The sequence below is a fragment of the Lottia gigantea genome (genome assembly GCF_000327385.1).
Source record: "Lottia gigantea unplaced genomic scaffold LOTGIsca_61, whole genome shotgun sequence".
NCBI lineage: Eukaryota > Metazoa > Mollusca > Gastropoda > Lottiidae > Lottia > Lottia gigantea.
In genome coordinates, this window is record NW_008710086.1 from 691,742 (window position 1) to 709,562 (window position 17,821).

A 17,821-nucleotide genomic window follows, 5' to 3' on the forward strand; every position below is an offset into this window, starting at 1 on the left:
TTGACCAATCAAATGACTGGAAAACTAAAATCATCTTGAGTTAAGTTTTCAAGAATAAGGCCCCTGACCTATAGTCAAATCAGATTTATGCTGACAGTTCTTGGTATAAGGGAAGTAACTCACAAATTACCTCCCTTTCAGTACGGATACTCCATAGATATCCTATAGTCTATATTTAGCTCAGTGGGATACTCTAGGTGGATACTCCAGGTTTCAGCGTCAATATCAAATGACCAGCCAACAAGGGAGGGATTTCTTCTTACTATCAAATGTAAAAACTGTACCTTTTTCAAGTCAGTTATTCAATAAACGAATAGCGCCTTCCTTACACTCAATAATCCTTGATTAAAATTGCAGGTCAAGTTTTTGTCAGTAGTCTGTCAGCATCTGATGTCTGACATAATTTATTTGAACTGAACTTTTGGCTGTAAATAGTTCTTGGACAAATCTGATCTTGCAACATCGGAGATATTTTCAAAGCCAACTTATTGTATCACGAATATTAGTTTTGACAAGGAATAATGGCGAATGGGGACATGGTTTGGACGCAATGAGGGCCCGTTACAAATTGACAACACCGCTCCAAGTTTACTTTAAATGAGGAATACATCCCTTGCAATAAAAGAAACAAGGGCCCAGGCACTGTCTGGGAGGTTTGGGAAAGATCTTCAAGAGAAAGAGAAAACTAAATTCATGTTATTCATTTATTTATAAAAAATTAATTTCCATTGATCTTTCAAGACTGAACTTTCATCAGCTGATCTCTCCTCTAGTTTCAAGCCTGAAATGAGAGAAACCATAACATCAAATTCACCTATTGTTAGAATTCCCCCCTTACATCAGTTATTACAGACTGCTATCTACTAAAATAACAAGCCAAGGTCTAATAAGAATGGAATAAGATCAGATACACACCAGCCATCTTGACTTGCAGAACACTAAGTTGTAAAACAACTTTGTCAATATTCATTTTGCTTTGATGAATTAGATTGATTTTGAGATACATAATATAGAGCATAATTACCTTGCTTCATCTCCTAATTCTTAACAATATCTCTACAATGCCATTTTGTATGAACGCTATCACTTTCTTTAGTGTAGACACCAACTGGTTATCTGATCATCATGGACAGAACCATTTCTATTAAATAGTTCATCACCATAAACCATTCATCACTCCAAGAGCTGTTTATTCAAAGGACAAGTCCACCAAGTGATTTTTCGTTCAAAATCCTTCATAAAAGAAAGTAGATTAACTAGATTAAAATAAGGTTAAAACTTAAGGGTGCCTATAAAAATCATTTCTAATCTTACTAAATACCTCCATTAATCTGTACTGGAATTTAAGGGCTGTTGATTTGTTTTTCTTGCCAGTCTTGGCTGAATACTCTCATAATTTTATCATCAAAATTAGCCACTTTTAGTCAAGGATTTTCTTTAAAACACTAAGATATATGGATATACTACTTCTGCATTTATTACATACATTTTGGAACACATACAGGTAACGTTATCAAGTAAAACGTTACGTGTATGTGTTTCAAAACTTAGTATGTAATAAATGTAGAAGTAGTATATCTATATATCTTAGTGTTTTATTGTAATGTCTATATGTCTTATAAACAAAGGATTTTCTTGTCCAAAAATAACAACTTTACAGATTCATATATTTGAAAAATGTACAGATTAAGAGACATTCAGGAAGATTATACCATCAAATTTCTTCAACTTGTTAGCTTATTCAAAATGGAAAAAGCATTGAAATTTAAAATAGAAAATTTATTTGAGAATAACTAAGTATATTCCTTACCCTACTCTAGCAAGAATTGCCTAACCACTCTTCAAAATATCTTAACATTATATCTATCTAGGATAACCAAGGCTACAATGACATGTAGTCACACACTATCCAGTACTTATAGTTGAATTTAGACTTATTCACAGCCTAGTTTTAATACCATTCTAACCAATCTTAAGACTTAAACAAAGCCTATCACACCAGTATCTTCTCATACCCATTTCTGCTATTAACACAAAATGTTCCCCACATAATTTCACTCATCCCCACCCCTTACATTCTTGTTGGACTCAACCATTAAGTTTCTCTTCCCTCACAATCAAATTCAAAAGTTAAAATTTTCACTGAAATAAATTCTTTCCCTTTGCCCAAAAACCCACAAAGGAAAAAAAACATAACCCTTTCCCACTATATCCTCACTAGCATAAAGAGAAGTACATGTATTTCGTTCACACATAAGACAAGTGAAAAAGGGCCTTAAAAAGCTAACAGGTTAGATCCTACAAGTCCCACCTTCTTAAGCATTCCATTCCAATATAGTCCCTTATATTATATTTCAAAAATACTACCTAACCTAAAATTAATTTCCTTTATTTTGAGAAACAAAATAAATACACATAATATGGATGAATAAAATTCACGACAAAAAATGAAAATGACGTAGCACTTGCTAAAAATAGCAACAAAGAATCGTAAATATCAGGCGTGGCCGTCAATTTTTTTGATAAAGTTTTAAAAACACTTATTACACAATACAAAGGTCTTTACAGCATCTATTTGTAGCAGGATTGGAAAACAACTCGTCTGCCTAATAGTAGAACATCTAAGAACATTAACTCTGCCTTGTGGATAACCAGGGGAGATAATCTATCCCTACTCCTAAATCACTCTTTACGCGAAGTCTGTAGTATCATAAATCTCTCCAAAATGGGAGCTAACTCATCCTGTTCTATTTCAAAGGGAAATAACTTGTATTCTTATCACCTGCCTAACTGGAAAAGGCTCTAACTGTAGATCGTAAAATTCTTAGTCTTGGTTACGAACTTCCTTAACAAAGGGAGCTTACTGGTATTCAAGGGCAATAACTGTATTTCGAGGAACTTATGTTGAATTATCTAACATCCTAAACTTGTCTATTTTTGATGTAATCAAGAGGAATAACTCTGTAGTAACATAAATAATTCTGGCGTGGATTAAATTAAGCTGCTTTCCTATTAAATTCTGTTCGAATGCCTACCTAAATTTGGGAAAAAATTCAAAAACACTTAATAACTATCAGAAAATCATGAAATAAGGAAAAAATTTACTGGAATATTTTTTGGAAAAGTTGAAAGATAAAGACATAAGCTCTGATTGTATCAGCACCTACCTTGTTGTTTTTGTAAGTTGAAAAATGATTGGATGATCTAACTACGATTGTATCCTCCTCCACCACCGTAACCACTTCCTGATCCGTATCCACCGCTTGATCCATACCCTCCTGTAAATAGAAGTGAAGATTTGAAATATTTCTCCTTTCATTGGTTGCATGTGCAAGAAATTTTTGGCAGACAAGATTAACAATCATCATAAATACGCAGTACATTGTTCAGTTTTTTTGCATTTTTTTTTTTTAGTTTCTGGCAAGTACAAGACATTTCATCAGGAATCAAAGAACTAATATTTACCTCCGTATGGTCCAGTGTCTCTCTGTGAATAATTTCCACCTCCTCTCATAGCCCCACCCCCATAACTTCCAGCATAATTCTGTCCGAAGCCTTCATTACCACCCCAATTTCCTCCTCCACCTGGAAAACACATAAGAAAATTATTATTAAGGATGCTAAATTCAAGGACGTATTGTGAACCAGTTTACAAGAATTATTTTAAAATGTTAAATAGTCGTAATGAAGAGTTAGAAATCGTGACAATTTTAAAATTCAAAATGTCCCGGTGGAAGACAAATAAACCAGGTTTCATCGACTAGTGAGATGAATTTACAATATCAAACCAAGATCAATATGTTGTTTAAGGCAAACTATCACATTAATGAGAAATATTAATTTGGCCTAAAAAATATCTTTAAGACGCATTACCTCCTTGACTGTATCCACCTGAGTAATTATCATATCCTCCACCCTGGTTACCGCCCCAATTACTACCCCCACCATATCCTGATCCTCCTCCGTAACTTTGACCACCACCGTATCCTCCTCCTAAAATAAAACACATTCTCGTTACTTTACAAAACCACTTTTATAATCTTATTAATTCAATCACAAATTGAAGCATGGTATAATCAGATTTGTAAACTAAGGGGAAATAACTACGAATCTATGACATTGATCACCTAGCTACAACTAGGTTAAGTTACCGCAAAGAAATTCTGCAAATTATTGGGCTACTGCACCAAAAATAAGAGGGCAGACAAGTTTGCACCAGAAAAATCAAAATTTTTACATGACTGACACCGCAGTTCATACTTTTTTATAGGTAAAGATACAGAAGTAAAATAAGACATTCACTAACCTCCATATCCTCCAGAGTTGTAGCCCCCAGATCCACCGAAATCACCACGGCCACCAGGTCTTCCTCCCCCACGACTACCTCGTCCTCCAGCACCACCTCCTCCTCCACTTTCCTTGGCCTGAGCTTTCTTCACATCTACCTTCTTACCATTCAAATCAAATTTACTGATTACTAAAATACAAGAAGAAAACAGTCAAAAGCAGACAGATAAATTCCTAAAAATAACCCCTCCAATTGGAATTAATTCTTCAATTCATCCAACAAAACTAGTCAACACACTAATAATCATCCGCCAAGTCAGTAATTCACTTCAGTGCAAATTTATAATATAAAATATTAGAAAGCAAATCAATTTAGGACACAAAAGATTGCATTCCAAGGTGATGTCTTTTATTTCTCAGCAAATGGTGCTAGCTAATGCTTCTAAAGTAAAAATCCACAAAAATTTCAACTTACAAACACATTTATCAACAGTATCATAATCTTCAAATAAAACGAAGGCAAATCCTTTTGGTTTCTGTGAGGCTCTATCTTTAATAATATCAATGGATTCTATCTTTCCGTAGGGACTAAACACATCACGGATCTGGTCTTCGGTCGTGTCATCTTTCATTCCACCAATAAACATCTTCTTTACTGTCGCTTGAGATTCTGATCTGCCACTTTCCTAGAAAATAAAGGAAGTTTACAATAAAATATCTTCAGTCTTAGTATCCCGATAACACATTCAGGCATAGAAATTGTTTTCAAATGACACGCAGATGTCTAGAAATTCAAAATTGAATTAGATCACAAATTACTGAGATTCCATGCCAAGAAAATTAACTTAAGAATTCTAATAATTTTAGAAGGGTTGTTATTTGAAATCCTGTGCTATAATATAATACTTACAGCTCTAGGCATGGCTCGTTTAGCCTCAACATCACGTCCATCAATTGTATGTGGTCTGTTCTTCTGGGCCTCGTCCAACATGGCTGCTTCTTTAAATGTGACGAAACCAAACCCTCGGGATCTGCAATGAAAAAAAGAAATTTGGAATGGTTAACAATATTTCAGCATTGAACTGACTGTAGAGGTAAAAACTTCAAATGTGTGTATCTTACTGCAATGCATTACGTACTGAGAGAGAGAATTACAAATTATTACCTTTTGGTTTGTGGATCTTTCATGACTACAACATCAACGATTTCTCCCCATTGTTCAAAATGTCCTTTTAAACCATCTTCTGTAGTCTCGTAACTTAATCCACCAATAAATAATTTACGGAACTGTTCACTTTCAGGGTCAAGGTAATCGTCACGGCCACCGCGACCTCCTCCACGACCCCCACCCCCTCCTCCAAATCTTCCTCCCCCACCGCCTCGTCTCATACCGTACTGAAAATAAAATTTTAAATAATCAACCATTAAATTAGTGCTTCAAGCCCAAGTTAGATTGGCCAAGTTTTAATTCAGCAAAGAAACATTGGAATCGAACAGCAAATCTCATTACAATAATAACGATTGTGTGGTTTTATGTCTTTCTCCTCTAGCCTCACAGTCCTAGCAAAAGCAGGGGTGAGGGGGGCAAGGCTCAAGTGTCAGAGTTGAAGAAGGCAACAACAATAAAATTAGGAGCAAAAACTAAAAAGGCCCAAACCAATCTACCTATTGCCCTGCAAAATGAACGATCTGCGGTCAAGAAATAAAGGCAAATCATATTCAAATCAATGTTTTTGATTAATGTACAATTTTACAAAATAAAATGTTGAACTGATAAGAATTCAAAATGTAAAATGGCGACTGCATCACTTGCGCATCAGTGTGAAGACATTTTCGATCGCCTCAAAGCCTAAGCAGATCGCAACAAATCTTAAGATTTCTTATACCTTTATGTTCTTGAATATTAAAATTACAAAATAATCTGAAGAAAAAGTCAAACTAACCTCTGGCATTTCGTGATTTTGTGCTTTTTTCTGTCGCGTCTAACCTAAATTTCAACTGCCTTATTCCGGAAAGCTAGCGTGGCTTTTTATCAAGCCGGTCACGTGATATAATTTATTCTCGGTACCTTTCGTTAATTTCCGTCAACAGTCGAGATTATCAAGACGGTCCTTTGTTTGAGACATTTCGGATTTCGTCAACCAATCAAACGATTGGATTAGGATAATCTCCTCGCACCAGTTTAAAAAGCTTTTAATCCATTCACACTTTTCTACCTAACCTAATACGGTATTATCAAAACAGGTGCTGATTGGTGTCACGGTCTGGGAAGCTAAAACAATGGCTGAATTTAATTAATTCTGCGAGATTTGCCCAATCTGTCGATATTTACGACTCCCAGTAAAAACACATGATACCCATCTGGCGGCAATTCGGCTTTTCAAATGATAAAATTTCACAGTTTTATTCGGGATTGAAAATGTGTCATAATTAAAAGGCTACTGTTTAAAGTGGTTTGAACAAGAATTTGTGCTTCGTTGATTGAAGACCTGTTTTTCTATCCGTTTTCTCCCCGTAAGTGATGCAGCTCTGAGGGACAGACGTTGAAAAAGCGGCTAGTTGTTCGGACAATAAACCGAGGCCCCGTCGGCCCCATGTGCTACAGACCATGCACGTTAAAGATCCCTCCCTCGGAAATCGAACAAGAGCAGGCTAATGCCGCTGTCCTGGTAAATTTCCCTCATTGCACCCTGTATGGTGTTGCCCGTCTTCATTAGCCTACATGGTGCAGAAAAGTAGGACGTAAAACTCCATTCATTTCATTTTATAAGAATGAAGGTCCATGCAGGACCGTATGTAGAGTACCCACCCCGCCACGATAAAATGTATTGCCCCCTTGAAAATCTGACAACTGACCACTTCTATTAGCATTACTGCGACTTAACATCATACACCATTGCCCTTGCTAGATATATTACTTGCCCCTCCCAACAATCAAGTCTGGCTATGGGCATGGTGAAATTAAGAATTTTTACCAAGATTCAGCCAGATGGCTCTATTTAGTGTGGCCTGTCCAAAAATCTATTTTCTGATTGAGCCAGCTCTTCCCGACATCAACCAGACTCTACCGGTATATCGTGTTTTAGCCTGACGAATCTGGCCTTAACTGTTCCTTGGCCACGATTGTGAGTAAAATTCTTAGTTTGAGGTATTTTTGAAGGAATTATGTGATTTTCGTACATTACCAGTTCTTCTGAAGACTATTTACATATATTCAAGACTCAAATCAACCACCTAAAATGATGCTCATGTCCTTTAAGGCAGTCACGACTCAACCTGTACAGCATGTTTCCGTAGCAATGAGGGTATTGGTTTCATTGTTCAAGTCTGCTATACAATGACGATGGATATAAAAAAAGACATAAATGACAATGATATAGCACTTTTATTTTACAGAATCTACATTTAAACATGAAACGGTAGGGGTAGTAGGGTAGGGCTGACTGTGATTGAGGGTAGGGCTGACTGACTGGGGGTAGGGCTGACTGTGACTGGGAGGGTAGAATGATAACACTGGGGGTTACACACAACAAATGTATCACAATGTGTCTGTACAATATATATTAACAAAGTCTGAAAAACAGATCACCCCTATTATTTCTTAATGAACTCTTCTATAAAGTCATGAACTATGTCATAATAATAAAGAAATGCATGTGTTGGAAGAGTTCAATAATTAAAAGGGGGGTGTCAATCAGAATGAACAGAAATAAATGTTGCCGATCAATCAGAAAAAAAATCAAAACTTTTGAAGCAGAAAATAAAATTGAAAAACGAATTTGTTTTAAAAGCAATATCAGGTCATAAATAATTGGTTCACTGAACACCTAATTACATGTAAAACATTATGAAAGTATTTACTTTACTACAAGTACAAACAAATATTAAAACAGAACCTGAAACATGTTGATACTTAAGAGCTTCATGCTTGGTGATCTTCAGACATGTAGATAGATTTTGAGAAAAAGTACTAAAATATAGCTCATTAACCATATTTGGTATCATTTTTCAACCAAAAGTTGTAATTAAGTCATTGATACATGATTTTTCATTTTTATTCTGAACAGCCCCATTTAATATAGCCCCTTGAAGGTGTTTAATATCATACCCTGGCTATATGATCCTGTCTGAACCAATGCCTGTGTGATATTTTAAAGATCTAGATATATTTTGATTTTATAGATAACTAATAATATTATATTATATTATACATACATCAATAGCATTCGGCTATCGTTAGTATTACAATAACATATTAGCTATGTGAATCCTCTAAAACAGTACTATAAATTGAATATGTCGAATTCAGCAAGGATATTTTTACTCATCTGGGCCTGATTCAAACACGAACGCAAGCAGTACCCTGCTTCTCAAAATATCCTAGATTAACATACAAGTGTTAACGTTATACATCAATGATTTGATATCAAAAATAACGTTTTTATTCACTTTAAAGTGCAAGTTTAGTCATACAAATTTTTGAGATATAGGGTACTGATCACTTAACTTAAGGTAGTATAAGTAATAATCAACACAATAAAAGTTTAGTCTGTATAGTCTTAATACTTATAATTCTACCTCAAAACCAAATGGACTGCTCGTGCTTATGTTTGAATCAGGCCTAGATGTAAACAAATATCTTGGCTCGACTATAACGCATATGCATTTTGTCCAATGATATGAGAATCACTTTATACAAGCCATTATCAGACAAATGAAAATATAATGCCAATTATCAATTTAAAGCTAAATTGACGTACAATTCTCTTTGTTGCAAATCACATTATTACAACATTTGACTGGAAAGCTAATATTGCTGCTATCCTAGCAATAACTCCACGAATTTTAATGAACACTTGACAAGTGAAAAGAATGAAACAGTTCCATTCTATGAAGTTATAAATGAAAAGAGATATATGGTATTTACAATGCCAGAAAAAAACGAAAGTAGAAATAACCCTGTTTCCATTGAATACTGAATCTCTCATAATGACAACATACCAAGTTTCAATTCAGTTGTTTCTTTCTGAAAAACTCTTGATGGCCAACGCCCCATCAAAAAATCTCACGATGAACTTTCTACAGTAAGTGTCTATTAAGCAGAATAACCAATGATACAGGGCTCAAAAAGCCTAGGTCAGTGATCAAACATCTATTCAATGGAAACAGAGTTAATAGCATCTTCACAATGTCCAGCTTTTACAAACTGTGCCACAGTCTAATACCTTGACTTCATTGTTTGTTTTTTTTGGTATCATGGAACAGTGATTTGATTGGATTGTAAGACCAAATACGCCCAATCGTAGTTTTCGTCATTATGACGAAACATAACTGCTTATTATGATATGACAGGCTTACTGTAGACTGACTGCAGAGTACAATCCAATCAAGTTGCTGCATTTACAAACTTCCATGATACAAGAAAGGTGGCTGATGCAGTCAAGGTATTAGACACAGTTCGTGTCAACTTGACATTGTGAAGATCAGTTAATATGTAAAATGAAACTAAATGTTTCTATTATTATGTGTTATGGGAAACAAGACATCTGACAGTTTGACTGGTAAGTTTGATTGTATTTTAGTTCGATATAAAACAAAATTTCAGGGTGGCTGTTTACCACTTCCCTTTCAAACATTAATAATAGAAACATTTAGCTGAATTCAATGAAAATAATTCGTAAAATGTAATGACCTTGTCCTTCAATTTACAGAAAATGCAGTTTTCAATCTTTAAGACTGGTTAATCAACCAGAAATCACACACTTTCACTCATTAAGACACATTCTAACAGTCTTTTTTCCTAGTTCCCGTTTTCCTCGACTCCTCTTTTAAAAATAAAAAGTACCAAGTTGGCGGGTGGGTTATTATTCACCAGTTATTGTGACAATGTTTATGTCTTAAAATCCAAATTTACACAATCTTCAGTTTTTTTTTTCATTAAAAAAATCTCGCGATATTATTTATCATCTTTGCCTTTTTCATCATCATCGTTATCATTATGTGTATGCCACGTTAGACGTTCTTCGTAAAATGCGATGACAATCTGAGGACATTTCACATTGGCTTGACGGGCAGGTACTAAATCAGCCTCATCACTGTCTTTCCTGAAAAGATAAAACAAAGCCTAGTTGAAAAATTGCAACACAATTTAAAATTGGATCCCCATTGTTAAATGTTAAGCAAAACAATATTGTTAATCAAAATCTCATGCAAAGTATGGCAAAATCAAGATTAAAAGTTGTATAGTAGTGGACTCCTCCATAGGGAAGTATCATTAGGTGTTTCTAAAGAGTAAGCATGGTCTGCTTCGAGTGCGACATCCGCCACGACCACAATGGTAAACATCATGGGATACAATCAGATCAATTTGTAATAGTTTTCATCTTTGAGTTGGGTGATGAACCAACATCACGATAAATACTGCCATAGGAATTTATAACGTCAATTAAATATCGTGATATCCACTTGAACCAATATCGCCTTATTTTAACTGCAGTCATCTTCTAATTGCCTGATAAAATGTTATTATGTCATGGAAGGGGAGTAAATTTTGAAATTAAATGAAATGAATGGGGTTTTATGTCCTACTTTTCTGCATCATGTGGGCTAATGAAGACAGTCAACGCCATGCAGTGTACAATGAGGAAATTTTCACTAGGACAGAGGAATTAGCTTGCTATTTTTCCATTTCCAACTGTCTAGGGATCTTTAACATGAACAGCCGGTAGCACACTGGGCCTCGGTAAGTTGCCCTATCGGAACGACTCCACGGTTTTTCTATGTCAGAAATTCTGATCATTGAGTAAATTTTAATCTACATTTAATAAGATTGATATAATCTCAAGCTAACGATAAGAATGTAGGTCTACGTACCATTTCATTAAAAACATTAATTCTCCACTACTGTCTGTAGCACCAATAATTCTTTCCGGTTGTAAACCACGATCAAATCCTCTCGGTTTATTATCATCTTCCTATAATTATATAACATAAACATTGTCTTTATTATTAATATTCAAAAACATAAATGGTCTCTATGAATGAGGTGCCAAATATTATATGAAGATTCTTAGAAAGACATTCAGAGTTGGCAAAGTACACAAAACATGATAGAGGTCTTGGATCCCTGCACAATGTGAATCATGAAAGTAAATTGAAATGAAATGAATGGAGTTTTACGTCCTGATTTTCTGCATCAAGTGGGCTACTAGGCTAATGAAGACAGGCAACGCCATGCAGAGTGCAATGAGGGAAATTTTGCTAGGACAGTGGCATTAGCCTGCTCTTTTTTATTTCCAACTTTCGAGGGATCTGTAACGTGCACAGCATGAAGCACACAGGCCCTTCAGGTTAGCGAGCAAGCGTCTTATTCACTGAGCCTCCGTGGCTCCCTTGAGAGTAAAGAGAATATATAAAATAGAATATACCATCCAAATAGAACAGAATACTCACTGTAGATTTTACCTCGGTTATTTTTTTCTTCTTTTTAATTGCTGGATCTTCCACTCCATTCGGTTGTTTTCGTTTCTTTTCTTCTTTCTTTTTTCTGTTGTTTTCAAATTCTGCTATTAAATCAGGACAATCTAAATTCTCTTCTGGTTCCCACGTATTTTCAGAACTAAAAAATTAATATAGATGAGAAAATACAAAACTAGCACAACTAGCATTGTTTTCCATGAGGTTTTCAATGCAATCCGAAAGTCAAGGAATATGCCCCTGAAGGTTTATACTTGGCCCTTCAATGGTCCCCCCATAAAGTTCAAAATGAACCCCAAAAATGAAGATCGGAAAGATGTTGTTACTCAGTGTTTTACGCTGTGCGATTTGGCAGAACTAGAAACATGTTGTATAAACTCTTCCGTTGTGTGATCTTCAGTGGAAATATTTTGTTATTGTAATCTATTGACTAAGGTGTTTGGGACCATTTTGATTTTTAGAATATTTGGTTTCTGACTAATTAAAACTTACTCAGGGTATCCTTTCCATCTGAGGAGATATTCTTTTTTACCGTTCTTCATTCGTCTGTCAACAACTTTTTCTACTGTAAACTCTTCTTCTTCCTCTTCAGCTGGGGCAGGGGGAGCAACTTCAACCTTTTCTACCTCCATTTTATTTCCTGAAATGTTCAACATTTTCATTTTATTTTCTTAATTCAAATATTAATTTTCTGGAATCCCTGTGAGCAGTTACAACGAAGATGATACTCGAAATGGTTACAAATTTGTGACGGTTTATCTATTTTGTTTAGACCTACTCAAGCTGATGCGTATGTTGCAAGTGGTTGGAGATGTTTAAGGGCCCGTGATTTGTGACTGCGTAACAGTGATTGTTGACAGTAATGTAATATTCAAGCGTAAACAAGTCATTATTTCTTTAAATTTGTTAAATAATGAAATAAGCCAATTCAGTAACAAGCTTCTTCCCTTCTTTAACATGGCCGTCTATGGCCAGCAATGGAAAAGGATGCAATATAAAGTGTTAACTACATTGACAATTATCCATTTATCATTTTTGAAAGCTAGGTTGCTCAGTTAATAGCGTATATCACCAGTCTGACGATTGTCAATGCAGTGAACCCTTTGTACAAGATCCCTGTCTACAGACTGCCATGTTAAATTGACATTGTTTTGTACACAGAAAGTACCAAATTGGCGTGTTGCTTCAGAGGCTTTTTGAATTGTACTGTATCATTACTTATTCATGGAATTCAATAAGCGATATTCAAGATTGGCAGACAAGTGCATTGGACATGGAGGCTTGGTCTAATTGTCATAGAGAACCTATGCAAAATTTTGAAGTCACAGAATTTATTAGGTCTACAAATTTATATTATTCTACACTTTCCTTGTCGACAGTGTGGTGCAGTCAGAAATAAACCCTTGTCTGGTCTGAGTTTTGTCAGACTGACGTTTGAGTGGACTACTTTGTCTACATGTCTGTCTGTTTTTCAAACATAGAAATGATCAGGTGATCATTTTTTGGTGTCAAGATAACAACTCTATATCTCAAAGAGCGAAACCACAAATAACCAAGATAAGAAGCAGTTCCTGACTGCGTGTACTTCACTGTCATACAATAAACTATTTTTATTAGGCGCCATTTTGGAAACCTTTTAACCACGACAGCATTTGAAAGATCTATTTTGAAGTTTGTACAATTCAGATGGAAACAAAACTTATAAAAATGGAATATTTAAAAAGCAATTATTAGAATTACAGATTGTCTGTTGGTGAAATTCAGGAAAATAATTGAAAATTCGGCACTTTTAATTCCTTTCTTATTCTTGTCTCACTTCTTCTCTCCGATTTCTCTTCAACGCATGCGTTAAACTGATTTCCGGGAATTCATTACGGTCATTTTCGCGGGGAAATTTCCGGTAAAATCCGTCATATTCCGTTTGAAGCAAATATTGCAATCTACCCTAAAATATCGTCTGTACACAATCCAGAGTTTTATACTGCTTCATTGCTAGGTGCAATTATTATTCTTAATTGCCTGAAAATTGAAAAAAATCGTTTTTTCCACAAATGATTTTTCCGTTCGACATCTACGGATATTAATTAATCACGTGACATTCCCCATGTTTATTTTCCGAATTTGTGAAGCCATTATTTTGTAGAAAGAGTAAAAATCTTTTAAAAATGCCCGAAGTAAGTATTTGAATCTCAAAATGGACAGTGCTCCAGGTGCTTGGCAATGATATATTTCGAATGATATTAACTTTTTAGCCTACGCATTTGAAATATAGTAGAATTTACGTTTTCGGTCCGGCTAAATTTTCTTTTGTTTACATTATTTATTTGATGTGTTGAGAAAGACGAAAGTGTCAAATTGGCCCACTAACCAACAGGTCCTGATGAATTCATCTTGTCCACAATGACACAAGTTAACTTTTGTTGTTGAATCTTAATTTAATAGAACTCTCTAATTCTTCATTATTTATCGAGCTTTACTTATATTGTGGACATATGGTTTGGATAAATAAGATCCATCCACTTCGTACTTATACCTTGACTGTTATAGCCACCTCTCTTGTATTACAGAAGTTTGTAAATGCAGTGATTTGATTGGATTGTACGCTATTGAATACAGCCAATCTGTTAATATTAAGCCATAATGTTATCAGTGTTTCGGTCTCTGCTTGGCTGTATTCTGTAGTGTACAATCATTTCATTTTACCTTCACTATTGCGAATGCAATACTTAAGTGACATTTAGAGGTAGAAATCACATTAAATAATAGTAAACTGTTTTATGGTATACTGCAACTTAGTTTTATTCTACATGTTTCAACAATTTATATTGTCATCATGGGTGAAGATGGGTCAAGACATTAAATACACCATAATGTACTTTAAAGGGACAGGTGTGCCATTTTGGGGGGTTGATTTATATATCACAGAGTATCTTAAATTGACGAGTCGTCATTTTAGGATTCAAACACGGCCACACATAGATTTGAAGGCTCAATTTCAACGGTGAGCTGTGAACACTATTACTGATTGGCTTGGCTAAAAATTCCTGTTTGATTGGTCAAAAAGAATGGCGCACTAGTCCCTTAAATTGATCATTGAATTTCTTTGGTACTTTTGTGTTTTTAGTCTAGAGTTTTGCTTTCACATTTCTATTGAAATCATTTATTTGTTCTCTTTCAGTATGGGAGAGGAGGTGGTCGTGGTGGGTATGGTATGGGTGGGGGAATGAAAGGAGGACGAGGGGGTGGGAGATTCAGTGGGAGTGGCAACGAAGACCACCTTGACCCTGAACATGAACAATTTCGTAAACTGTTTGTTGGTGGTTTGAGTTATGAAACATCGACTGAAGGTTTGAAAGGACATTTTGAAACATATGGTGAAATTGTTGATTGTGTAGTTATGAAGGATCCAAATTCTAAAAGGTTAGTTAAACTTTCAGTTCTGGTCTAAGAACAGCTCTCTTGAACGTTTGTCAAATTAACCTATTAACTTAATGACGTCTGCTTTAACGAATCAAATATCCACCCTCTCCAGTGTTTATCAGGTGAGGTCAAAAGGTTAACCTTTTCAAGGTCGACATTAGAACAAATATATTTCCCTCATTGCACACTGCCTAATATTTCAACTCTATTGTTAAATTAATTAGAATCTGTTTTCATTAGCCTAATAGGTGCAGAGATTACTGTTTGATTTGAATAAAAATCATTAGTCAAAATATATAAATCAAATGCATCATTTTTTTTGCATTGTTTTAAATGTTTAAACCAGTTAATATGTTGTATATTGTTTGTAAATATCAAGCAGTAAACTCTTCAATTTATTTCAGATCTCGAGGATTTGGATTTGTCACGTTTAAAGAAGCGGCCATGTTGGATGATGCTCAGGAAAATCGACCTCATAAAATTGATGGTAGAGAAACAGAAACAAAACGGGCCATGCCTCGCGAGGTTTGTTTTATCTTTTATTGATCATCAGAGTGAGTGTTGGCACTGATTTGCTTCAGTTTGAAATATTTATATACGATGTACGACTGAAAGTAGAGTTAAAACTAAACTCCAGAGACAATATTAGCCGAGACTGTGTATAGTGTAGTCATATGAGATGTATATAATGTAGTTAGTTAGTTTTCCTTCATAGACTGAGACTCATCAAATGTCCCCAAAGAAAAGGGTAATGCCCCCTACTTGGAGACATGTCCCTATGGGTGAAGACCTTCTAATTTATTCATTGTTTTCTGAGACAATATTAGCTGAGGCCAAGTATAGTGTAGTCATATGAGATGTATATAATGGTAGGCTGTTTTTTTCCTTCATAGACCGAGACTCATCAAATGTCTCCAAAGAAAAGTGTAAATGCCCCCACTTGGAGACATGTCCCTATGGGTGAAGACCTACTGATTTATTCGTTGTTTTCTGTTGTAGGAGTCTGGTCGATCTGAATCTCAGCAGTCTGTCACCAAGTTATTTATAGGTGGTTGTAAAGACGACACAACAGAAGATCACCTTAGAGAAACATTCAGTCCTTACGGAGAAATCGAAAAAATTGACCTCATCCAAGATCGTACTACTGGAAAAACAAAAGGATTTTCTTTCGTTACTTTTAAAGATTATGATTCCGTCGACAAATGTGTCTGTAAGTTGAAAAAATTGTCATATTTTAGCCTTGAGGCATATAAATCTCAGGAAAAATATATGTAGTAACCTTCACACTTTTCAATGCTTTTTCACGGCTTCTTCAAAGGTTTCGTTTTTGAAATCACAAAATCATTACTACAAGTCAAAAGCTTAAGAAAAATGGAGCATGTGTGTAACTTGTGAAGTCAATAAAATCGTTTATATCAGTAATTGCCCTTGTTCTTCGAATTATAGCTTGTTAACACTCCAAAAGGCAAGGCTTTTTACAGTTATGGACAAAAACGGAAGATATTTCTTTGTGATTCAAATGTTACTGAAGGTTTGGCCCAACTTGAGTAGAAAATACTTTCTAGACTTTTACACTTGATTTTTTCATTTCAGTAAAGAAGGTGCACAATTTAAATGGCCGCAATGTAGAAGTGAAGAAGGCTGAGAACAAAGAAGAAAAGGCAGCAAGGGCAGCTCGGGGTGGGGGAATGATGGGTGGTATGGGACAGGGATGGGGTGGGGACCAAGGATTTGGAGGTCAAGGTTTTGGCAGAGGTCAAGGATTTGGAGGAGGAGGTTTTGGGGGTACGTTAAATTCAGTTTTGATTTATCTTGTTCCCAATGGGGATCATGGAAATAATCTTTAGTGTGACTATAAACTGAGGCACTGTGTTCTACAAGTAGTACATGAATGGAGCTTTGAGTCACACTATTCTGCAACTTTTTTGACTTATCTATACAGACGGAAGTGCACTTCAGAAGATCTTTCAGTTCAGTTGGAAAGAGAAGAGTCAGCAAATGCTGCTATCCAGGCAAATTGGCAAAATGTCCCCATACACAACTGTAATTCAAAATTAAAATTAAGCAGATACCCTGGCCCTGGAATAATTCCTGGTCAGTGTCTTGTGTATATTTTCTTATTTCCTAAAATTGATGTTGATTTTTACTAACAGGTCGAAGTGGATATGGTGGTGGCTATGGTAACCAAGGTGGATATGCAGGGGGTGGGGGTGGTAGCTATAACAACAACTGGGGGTCCGGAGGATATGACAGCGGGTACGGAGGCGGGTATAATCAAGGTAAGATTTTGATTTTTTTCAACCATATTTGTTAGCCCACATAGTGCAGAATAGTAGGACATTTGTTTCATTTCATTTAAAATTTCTCTAGTTGTCTTGATTTGGCTCCATCAATTTGAAATGGTTGTTGTCTATTGTTTAGGATATGTAGCACAGCCAATCTTTGTAGTTTTTATCAAGAAAAAAACAATGGTCATTGAGCTGTCTTAATAATTTCTATTCCAATGCAAGCATATACACAATGGACCAGTGACAAGAGATAGATCTTTGTTAAATAGTTGTCAATACATTAGACCCAGGACGGGCTTGTTGAAAAGATCTTTGAGTATCTAAATTATGACTGTAAAATCATTGCTAAG

The 17,821-nt window shown here is 35.4% G+C and overlaps 3 protein-coding genes across 3 annotated transcripts; 1 reads left to right on the plus strand and 2 right to left on the minus strand.

The window, feature by feature from the left end:
- Positions 1 to 4,703: 4,703 nt before the first annotated feature.
- Positions 4,704 to 5,676, minus strand: LOTGIDRAFT_128317 (hypothetical protein; the record flags this gene model as incomplete). Its single annotated transcript, XM_009064239.1, has 3 exons — positions 4,704 to 4,973; positions 5,198 to 5,318; positions 5,453 to 5,676. The coding sequence occupies 3 exons, from the start codon at positions 5,674 to 5,676 to the stop codon at positions 4,704 to 4,706; spliced, it is 615 nt and encodes a 204-aa protein (XP_009062487.1).
- Positions 5,677 to 10,243: 4,567 nt separating this feature from the next.
- Positions 10,244 to 11,261, minus strand: LOTGIDRAFT_128315 (hypothetical protein; the record flags this gene model as incomplete). Its single annotated transcript, XM_009064240.1, has 2 exons — positions 10,244 to 10,391; positions 11,161 to 11,261. Coding segments are annotated over 2 exons (249 nt in total), but the record flags the coding sequence as incomplete, so codon positions are not given.
- A 3,725-nt stretch (positions 11,262 to 14,986) lies between these two features.
- Positions 14,987 to 16,458, plus strand: LOTGIDRAFT_128275 (hypothetical protein; the record flags this gene model as incomplete). Its single annotated transcript, XM_009064241.1, has 3 exons — positions 14,987 to 15,183; positions 15,588 to 15,708; positions 16,183 to 16,458. 3 exons carry the CDS (start codon positions 14,987 to 14,989, stop codon positions 16,456 to 16,458), a joined length of 594 nt encoding a protein of 197 aa, XP_009062489.1.
- Positions 16,459 to 17,821: the final 1,363 nt, after the last annotated feature.